The sequence below is a fragment of the Penaeus vannamei genome, chromosome 1, assembly GCF_042767895.1.
Source record: "Penaeus vannamei isolate JL-2024 chromosome 1, ASM4276789v1, whole genome shotgun sequence".
NCBI classification, from domain to species: domain Eukaryota; kingdom Metazoa; phylum Arthropoda; class Malacostraca; order Decapoda; family Penaeidae; genus Penaeus; species Penaeus vannamei.
In genome coordinates, this window is record NC_091549.1 from 49,684,980 (window position 1) to 49,694,979 (window position 10,000).

The following is a 10,000-nucleotide window of genomic DNA, read 5'->3' on the forward strand; positions in this document are numbered from 1 at the left end:
GAGCAAGCACTATTTGTAAGTTCCTTGCTGATCAACTTGAAAACGCACCAGGAGCAAGCACTATTTGTAAGTTCCTTGCTGATCGACTTGAAAACGCACCAGGAGCAAGCACTATTTGTAAGTTCCTTGCTGATCGACTTGAAAACGCACCAGGAGCAAGCACTATTTGTAAGTTCCTTGCTGATCAAGTTGAAAACGCACCAGGAGCAAGCACTATTTGTAAGTTCCTTGCAGATCAACTTGAAAACGCACCAGGAGCAAGCACTATTTGTAAGTTCCTTGCAGATCAACTTGAAAACGCACCAGGAGCAAGCACTATTCGTAAGTTCCTTGCAGATCAACTTGAAAACGCACCAGGAGCAAGCACTATTTGTAAGTTCCTTGCTGATCAACTTGAAAACGCACCAGGAGCAAGCACTATTTGTAAGTTCCTTGCTGATCAACTTGAAAACGCACCAGGAGCAAGCACTATTTGTAAGTTCCTTGCAGATCAACTTGAAAACGCACCAGGAGCAAGCACTATTTGTAAGTTCCTTGCTGATCAACTCGAAAACGCACCATGAACAAGCACTATTTGTAAGTTCCTTGCTGATCAACTTGAAAACGCACCATGAACAAGCACTATTTGTAAGTTCCTTGCTGATCAACTTGAAAACGCACCATGAACAAGCACTATTTGTAAGTTCCTTGCTGATCAACTTGAAAACGCACCAGGAGCAAGCACTATTTGTAAGTTCCTTGCTGATCAACTTAAAAAGGCACCAGGAGCAAGCACTATTTGTAAGTTCCTTGCTGATCAACTTAAAAAGGCACCAGGAGCAAGCACTGTTTGTAAGTTCCTTGCTGATCAACTTGAAAACGCACCATGAACAAGCACTATTTGTAAGTTCCTTGCTGATCAACTTGAAAACGCACCAGGAGCAAGCACTATTTGTAAGTTCCTTGCTGATCAACTTGAAAACGCACCAGGAGCAAGCACTATTTGTAAGTTCCTTGCTGATCAACTTAAAAAGGCACCAGGAGCAAGCACTATTTGTAAGTTCCTTGCTGATCAACTTAAAAACGCACCAGGAGCAAGCACTGTTTGTAAGTTCCTTGCTGATCAACTTGAAAACGCACCATGAACAAGCACTATTTGTAAGTTCCTTGCTGATCAAGTTGAAAACGCACCAGGAGCAAGCACTATTTGTAAGTTCCTTGCTGATCAACTTGAAAACGCACCAGGAGCAAGCACTATTTGTAAGTTCCTTGCAGATCAACTTGAAAACGCACCAGGAGCAAGCACTATTTGTAAGTTCCTTGCTGATCAACTTGAAAACGCACCAGGAGCAAGCACTATTTGTAAGTTCCTTGCTGATCAACTTGAAAACGCACCATGAACAAGCACTATTTGTAAGTTCCTTGCTGATCAAGTTGAAAACGCATCATGAACAAGCACTATTTGTAAGTTCCTTGCTGATCAACTTGAAAACGCACCAGGAGCAAGCACTATTTGTAAGTTCCTTGCAGATCAACTTGAAAACGCACCAGGAGCAAGCACTATTTGTAAGTTCCTTGCAGATCAACTTGAAAACGCACCAGGAGCAAGCACTATTTGTAAGTTCCTTGCTGATCAACTTGAAAACGCACCAGGAGCAAGCACTATTTGTAAGTTCCTTGCTGATCAACTTGAAAACGCACCATGAACAAGCACTATTTGTAAGTTCCTTGCTGATCAAGTTGAAAACGCACCAGGAGCAATCACTATTTGTAAGTTCCTTGCTGATCAAGTTGAAAACGCACCAGGAGCAAGCACTGTTTGTAAGTTCCTTGCTGATCAAGTTGAAAACGCACCAGGAGCAAGCACTATTTGTAAGTTCCTTGCTGATCAAGTTGAAAACGCACCAGGAGCAAGCACTGTTTGTAAGTTCCTTGCTGATCAAGTTGAAAACGCACCAGGAGCAAGCACTATTTGTAAGTTCCTTGCTGATCAACTTGGAAACGCACCAGGAGCAAGCACTGTTTGTAAGTTCCTTGCTGATCAAGTTGAAAACGCACCAGGAGCAAGCACTATTTGTAAGTTCCTTGCTGATCAACTTGAAAACGCACCAGGAGCAAGCACTATTTGTAAGTTCCTTGCTGATCAACTTGAAAACGCACCAGGAGCAAGCACTATTTGTAAGTTCCTTGCTGATCAACTTGAAAACGCACCAGGAGCAAGCACTATTTGTAAGTTCCTTGCTGATCAACTTAGAAACGCACCAGAAGCAAGCACTATTTGTAAGTTCATTGCTGATCAACGCACCAGGAGCAAGCACTATTTATAAGTTCCTTGCTGATCGACTTAGAAACGCACCAGGAGCAAGCACTATTTATAAGTTCCTTTCTGATCAACTTAAAAACGCACCAGGAGCAAGCACTATTTGTAAGTTCCTTGCAGATCAACTTAGAAACGCACCAGGAGCAAGCACTATTTGTAAGTTCCTTGCAGATCAACTTAGAAACGCACCAGGAGCAAGCACTATTTGTAAGTTCCTTGCAGATCAACTTGAAAACGCACCAGGAGCAAGCACTATTTGTAAGTTCCTTGCTGATCAACTTAGAAACGCACCAGGAGCAAGCACTATTTGTAAGTTCCTTGCTGATCAACTTGAAAACGCACCAGGAGCAAGCACTATTTGTAAGTCCCTTGCAGATCAACTTGAAAATGCACCAGGAGCAAGCACTATTTGTAAGTTCCTTGCTGATCAACTTAGAAACGCACCAGGAGCAAGCACTATTTGTAAGTTCCTTGCTGATCAACTTGAAAACGCACCAGGAGCAAGCACTATTTATAAGTTCCTTGCAGATCAACTTGAAAACGCACCAGGAGCAAGCACTATTTGTAAGTTCCTTGTTGATCAACTTGAAAACGCACCAGGAGCAAGCACTATTTGTAAGTTCCTTGCTGATCAACTTGGAAACGCACCAGGAGCAAGCACTATTTGTTAGTTCCTTGCTGATCAACTTAGAAACGCATTAGGAGCAAGCACTATTTGTAAGTTCCTTGCTGATCAACTTGAAAACGGACCAAGAGCAAGCACTATTTGTGAGTTCCTTGTTGATCAACTTGGAAACGCACCAGGAGCAAGCACTATTCATAAGTTCCTTGCTGATCAACTTAAAAACGCACCAGGAGCAAGCACTATTCATAAGTTCCTTGCTGATCAACTTGAAAACGCACCAGGAGCAAGCACTATTTGTAAGTTTCTTGCAGATCAACTTGAAAACGCACCAGGAGCAAACACTATTTGTTTCCTTGCAGATCAACTTAGAAACGCACCAGGAGCAAGCACTATTTGTTAGTTCCTTGCTGATCAACTTAAAAACGTACCAGGAGCGAGCACTATTTGTAAGTTCCTTGCTGATCAAGTTGAAAACGCACCAGGAGCAAGCACTATTTGTAAGTTCCTTGCTGATCAACTTGAAAACGCACCAGAAGCAAGCACTATTTGTAAGTTCCTTGCTGATCAACTTGAAATCGCACACGAAGCAAGCACTATTTGTAAGTTCCTTGCAGATCAACTTAAAAACGCACCAGGAGCAAGCACTATTCATAAGTTCCTTGCTGATCAACTTAGAAACGCACCAGGAGCAAGCACTATTTGTAAGTTCCTTGAAGATCAACTTGAAAACGCACCAGGAGCAAGCACTATTTGTAAGTTCCTTGAAGATCAACTTAGAAATGCACCAGGAGCAAGCACTATTTGTAAGTTCGTTGCTGATCAACTTAGAAACGCACCAGGAGCAAGCACTATTTGTAAGTTCCTTGCTGATCAACTTAGAAACGCACCAGGAGCAAGCACTATTTGTAAGTTCCTTGCTGATCAACTTGAAAACGCACCAGGAGCAAGCACTATTTGTAAGTTCCTTGCTGATCAACTTAGAAACGCACCAGGAGCAAGCACTATTTGTAAGTTCCTTGCTGATCAACTTAGAAACGTACCAGGAGCAAGCACTATTTGTAAGTTCCTTGCTGATCAACTTGAAAACGCACCAGGAGCAAGCACTATTTGTAAGTTCCTTGCTGATCAACTTGAAAACGCACCAGGAGCAAGCACTATTTGTAAGTTCCTTGCTAATCAACTTAAAAACGCACCAGGAGCAAGCACTATTTGTAAGTTCCTTGCTGATCAACTTAAAACCGCACCAGGAGCAAGCACTATCTGTAAGTTCCTTGCTAATCAACTTAAAAACGCACCAGGAGCAAGCACTATTTGTAAGTTCCTTGCTGATCAACTTGAAAACGCACCAGGAGCAAGCACTATTTGTAAGTTCCTTCCTGATCGACTTAGAAACGCACCAGGAGCAAGCACTATTTGTAAGTTCCTTGCTGATCAACTTGGAAACGCACCAGGAGCAAGCACCATTTTTAAGTTCCTTGCTGATCAACTTGGAAACGCACCAGGAGCAAGCACTATTTATATGTTCCTTGTTGATCAACTTAAAAACGCACCAGGAGCAAGCACTATTTGTAAGTTCCTTGCAGATCGACTTAGAAACGCACCAGGAGCAAGCACTATTTGTAAGTTTCTTGCTAATCAACTTAGAAGCACCAGGAGCAAGCACTATTTGTAAGTTCCTTGCTGATGAACTTGAAAACGCACCAGGAGCAAGCACTATTTGTAAGTTCCTTGCAGATCAACTTGAAAACGCACCAGGAGCAAGCACTATTTGTAAGTTCCTTGCAGATCAACTTAGAAATGCACCAGGAGCAAGCACTATTTATAAGTTCCTTGCTGATCAACTTAGAAACGCACCAGGAGCAAGCACTATTTGTAAGTTCCTTGCTGATCAACTTGAAAACGCACCAGGAGCAAGCACTATTTGTAAGTTCCTTGCAGATCAACTTGAAAACGCACCAGGAGCAAGCACTATTTGTAAGTTCCTTGCAGATCAACTTAAAAACGCACCAGGAGCAAGCACTATTTGTAAGTTCCTTTCTGATCAACTTGAAAACGCACCAGGAGCAAGCACTATTTGTAAGTTCCTTGCAGATCAACTTGAAAATGCACCAGGAGCAAGCACTATTTGTCATTTCCTTGCTGATCAACTTGGAAACGCACCAGGAGCAAGCACTATTTGTGAGTTCCTTGCTGATCAACTTGGAAACGCACCAGGAGCAAGCACTATTCATAAGTTCCTTGCAGATCAACTTAGAAACGCACCAGGAGCAAGCACTATTTGTAAGTTCCTTGCTGATCAACTTGAAAACGCACCATGAGCAAGCACTATTTGTAACTTCCTTCCTGATCAACTTAGAAACGCACCAAGAGCAAGCACTATTTGTAAGTTCCTTGCTGATCAACTTAAAAACGCACCAAGAGCAAGCACTATTTGTGAGTTCCTTTCTGATCAACTTGAAAACGCACCAGGAGCAAGCACTATTTGTAAGTTCCTTGCAGATCAACTTAGAAACGCACCAGGAGCAAGCACTATTTGTAAGTTCCTTGGAGATCAACTTAGAAACGCACCAGGAGCAAGCACTATTTGTAAGTTCCTTGCAGATCAACTTGAAAACGCACCAGGAGCAAGCACTATTTGTAAGTTCCTTGCTGATCAACTTTGAAACGCACCAGGAGCAAGCACTATTTGTAAGTTCCTTGCTGATCAACTTGAAAACGCACCAGGAGCAAGCACTATTTATAAGTCCCTTGCAGATCAAATTGAAAATGCACCATGAGCAAGCACTATTTGTAAGTTCCTTGCTGATCAACTTAGAAACGCACCAGGAGCAAGCACTATTTGTAAGTTCCTTGCTGATCAACTTGAAAACGCACCAGGAGCAAGCACTATTTATAAGTTCCTTTCTGATCAACTTGAAAACGCACCAGGAGCAAGCACTATTTGTAAGTTCCTTGCTGATCAACTTGAAAACGCACCAGGAGCAAGCACTATTTGTAAGTTCCTTGCTGATCAACTTGGAAACGCACCAGGAGCAAGCACTATTTGTTAGTTCCTTGCTGATCAACTTAGAAACGCATTAGGAGCAAGCACTATTTGTAAGTTCCTTGCTGATCAACTTGAAAACGGACCAGGAGCAAGCACTATTTGTGAGTTCCTTGTTGATCAACTTGGAAACGCACCAGGAGCAAGCACTATTCATAAGTTCCTTGCTGATCAACTTAAAAACGCACCAGGAGCAAGCACTATTCATAAGTTCCTTGCTGATCAACTTGAAAACGCACCAGGAGCAAGCACTATTTGTGTTCCTTGCTGATCAACTTGAAAACGCACCAGGAGCAAGCACTATTTGTAAGTTTCTTGCAGATCAACTTGAAAACGCACCAGGAGCAAACACTATTTGTTTCCTTGCAGATCAACTTAGAAACGCACCAGGAGCAAGCACTATTTGTAAGTTCCTTGCTGATCAACTTAAAAATGCACCAGGAGCAAGCACTATTTGTAAGTTCCTTGCTGATCAAGTTGAAAACGCACCAGGAGCAAGCACTATTTGTAAGTTCCTTGCTGATCAACTTGAAAATGCACCAGAAGCAAGCACTATTTGTAAGTTCCTTGCTGATCAACTTGAAATCGCACCAGGAGCAAGCACTGTTTGTAAGTTCCTTGCAGATCAACTTAAAAACGCACCAGGAGCAAGCACTACTCATAAGTTCCTTGCTGATCAACTTAGAAACGCACCAGGAGCAAGCACTATTTGTAAGTTCCTTGAAGATCAACTTAGAAACGCACCAGGAGCAAGCACTATTTGTAAGTTCCTTGCTGATCAACTTGAAAACGCACCATGAGCAAGCACTATTTGTAACTTCCTTCCTGATCAACTTAGAAACGCACCAAGAGCAAGCACTATTTGTAAGTTCCTTGCTGATCAACTTAAAAACGCACCAAGAGCAAGCACTATTTGTGAGTTCCTTTCTGATCAACTTGAAAACGCACCAGGAGCAAGCACTATTTGTAAGTTCCTTGCAGATCAACTTAGAAACGCACCAGGAGCAAGCACTATTTGTAAGTTCCTTGGAGATCAACTTAGAAACGCACCAGGAGCAAGCACTATTTGTAAGTTCCTTGCAGATCAACTTGAAAACGCACCAGGAGCAAGCACTATTTGTAAGTTCCTTGCTGATCAACTTTGAAACGCACCAGGAGCAAGCACTATTTGTAAGTTCCTTGCTGATCAACTTGAAAACGCACCAGGAGCAAGCACTATTTATAAGTCCCTTGCAGATCAAATTGAAAATGCACCATGAGCAAGCACTATTTGTAAGTTCCTTGCTGATCAACTTAGAAACGCACCAGGAGCAAGCACTATTTGTAAGTTCCTTGCTGATCAACTTGAAAACGCACCAGGAGCAAGCACTATTTATAAGTTCCTTTCTGATCAACTTGAAAACGCACCAGGAGCAAGCACTATTTGTAAGTTCCTTGCTGATCAACTTGAAAACGCACCAGGAGCAAGCACTATTTGTAAGTTCCTTGCTGATCAACTTGGAAACGCACCAGGAGCAAGCACTATTTGTTAGTTCCTTGCTGATCAACTTAGAAACGCATTAGGAGCAAGCACTATTTGTAAGTTCCTTGCTGATCAACTTGAAAACGGACCAGGAGCAAGCACTATTTGTGAGTTCCTTGTTGATCAACTTGGAAACGCACCAGGAGCAAGCACTATTCATAAGTTCCTTGCTGATCAACTTAAAAACGCACCAGGAGCAAGCACTATTCATAAGTTCCTTGCTGATCAACTTGAAAACGCACCAGGAGCAAGCACTATTTGTGTTCCTTGCTGATCAACTTGAAAACGCACCAGGAGCAAGCACTATTTGTAAGTTTCTTGCAGATCAACTTGAAAACGCACCAGGAGCAAACACTATTTGTTTCCTTGCAGATCAACTTAGAAACGCACCAGGAGCAAGCACTATTTGTAAGTTCCTTGCTGATCAACTTAAAAATGCACCAGGAGCAAGCACTATTTGTAAGTTCCTTGCTGATCAAGTTGAAAACGCACCAGGAGCAAGCACTATTTGTAAGTTCCTTGCTGATCAACTTGAAAATGCACCAGAAGCAAGCACTATTTGTAAGTTCCTTGCTGATCAACTTGAAATCGCACCAGGAGCAAGCACTGTTTGTAAGTTCCTTGCAGATCAACTTAAAAACGCACCAGGAGCAAGCACTACTCATAAGTTCCTTGCTGATCAACTTAGAAACGCACCAGGAGCAAGCACTATTTGTAAGTTCCTTGAAGATCAACTTGAAAACGCACCAGGAGCAAGCACTATTTGTAAGTTCGTTGCTGATCAACTTAGAAACGCACCAGGAGCAAGCACTATTTGTAAGTTCCTTGCTGATCGACTTAGAATCGCACCAGGAGCAAGCACTATTTGTAAGTTCCTTGCTGATCAACTTGAAAACGCACCAGGAGCAAGCACTATTTGTAAGTTCCTTGCTGATCAACTTGAAAACGCACCAGGAGCAAGCACTATTTGTAAGTTCCTTGCTGATCAACTTAAAAACGCACCAGGAGCAAGCACTATTTGTAAGTTCCTTGCAGATGAACTTAAAGACGCACCAGGAGCAAGCACTATTTGTAAGTTCCTTGCTGCCCAACTTAGAAACGCACCATATTCATGCTTATACCCAAACCGGGGAAATAGTCCCACGAGGGGGAAATGACCAACCCATGTCACTATTGAAGTTCCAGGGAAACGGATCATAACACATAGGCCTATCACGCACCCTGAAAGCAATAGACAACACGAGGCAATACAATCAAGAGTTCGGTCCACCTCGCTTATGAGAACGTCGCTCTAGGTCTCACAGACAAGCACCTGATGAACGTCACACTGCGAGATGTCAGCTGGTCCTTTAGTAAGGTCTAGCACAACGTTCTCAAATGCACAGTACATAATTACAACTCCCTACACACCACACAAGCTTCCCCTGTAACTTGCTGGACAAGAGGAATTTCACCATTCACCCTGGTTCCCGCCTTGGCACCCCTAACCATCTCAGAAGGGGGGTGCCACAGGGCTGTATTTAGTCCGTAACCCTTTACATACTGGGCACTGTCAGCGGTTAGGCCCATCGTGCAATAACCATTTTTCCCAGGCAAATGCTATCGTCAAAATTATCTCACACCCTAACAACATGTCATAAAGAGTACTAGTAAAAGAGCTATTCAACCGTTGGCATAATTAGGCACTAATGGGAAATACAGACAAACATAAAAAAAAAAAATCATACTCCATACACGGTATACAATCACTAACTAATATCCCACACATTCAGAAGAAACATCTTAGGCATAAAACATTAACAGAGCAAATTCATCGCACATGTCATGCAAAAACCGTACCCACGGCACTTGTCAACTAGAACTATCCTCATGCTGTAGATCTCAAGCAAAACTCATACTCATAATACTATAAAGTTATTTTCTCCAAACATTTAAGGAGAGGGGTTGCCTACGAAATTGTTCCAATAATCGTGAGAATCAGAACTGGCTAATATCTGAGATTATAGTATTTTGCGGGGAACACATTTGTTCAATGTTCGCAATTTATTGTGGGATGGTGTTCGGCAGCCAAGCATTTTTGCTAAAAATACGGCTGATACATTCAGATCACTATCAGAAGAAAAGAAAACGGTATCAGCTAACATTAATTCACGTCTAACTAAAATAAACAACCATCATTGTTTTCTATACAGAAAAGTGTATAATGTTAAATGACAGACACACAAATATATAAATGTGTATCTGAGTGTAAATAAATAAACACATATATGTATATATACCTTTACATATATACATACTTACACATATGCATACTCATACACACACAAACACGCACACACACAGACGCGCGCGCGCGCACACACACACACAATATATATATATATATATATATATATATATATATATATATATATATATATATATATATATATATATATATATATATAAACAGGACTGTTGCAGGGATCACCCAGAACATAATTAGGTGGAAGCACTAGACACGTGCGGTAA

General features: G+C 41.9%; 1 protein-coding gene across 1 annotated transcript in view; it reads left to right on the plus strand.

Annotated features, from left to right (window-relative positions):
* LOC138862978 (mucin-3B-like) overlaps positions 1 to 8,689 on the plus strand; it is a 10,527-nt gene extending 1,838 nt beyond the window's left edge. Inside the window, exons 2-18 of the mRNA XM_070126344.1 lie at positions 490 to 627; positions 2,194 to 2,404; positions 3,005 to 3,156; positions 3,284 to 3,523; positions 3,662 to 3,778; positions 3,917 to 4,543; positions 4,629 to 4,796; positions 5,190 to 5,510; positions 5,598 to 5,867; positions 6,259 to 6,372; positions 6,460 to 6,576; positions 6,664 to 7,035; positions 7,123 to 7,392; positions 7,784 to 7,897; positions 7,985 to 8,101; positions 8,192 to 8,356; positions 8,495 to 8,689. Coding sequence (XP_069982445.1) covers positions 490 to 627; positions 2,194 to 2,404; positions 3,005 to 3,156; positions 3,284 to 3,523; positions 3,662 to 3,778; positions 3,917 to 4,543; positions 4,629 to 4,796; positions 5,190 to 5,510; positions 5,598 to 5,867; positions 6,259 to 6,372; positions 6,460 to 6,576; positions 6,664 to 7,035; positions 7,123 to 7,392; positions 7,784 to 7,897; positions 7,985 to 8,101; positions 8,192 to 8,356; positions 8,495 to 8,689 — 3,708 coding nt within the window. The remainder of the gene's footprint in view (positions 1 to 489; positions 628 to 2,193; positions 2,405 to 3,004; positions 3,157 to 3,283; positions 3,524 to 3,661; positions 3,779 to 3,916; positions 4,544 to 4,628; positions 4,797 to 5,189; positions 5,511 to 5,597; positions 5,868 to 6,258; positions 6,373 to 6,459; positions 6,577 to 6,663; positions 7,036 to 7,122; positions 7,393 to 7,783; positions 7,898 to 7,984; positions 8,102 to 8,191; positions 8,357 to 8,494) is intronic.
* The last annotated feature ends 1,311 nt before the right edge of the window (positions 8,690 to 10,000 follow it).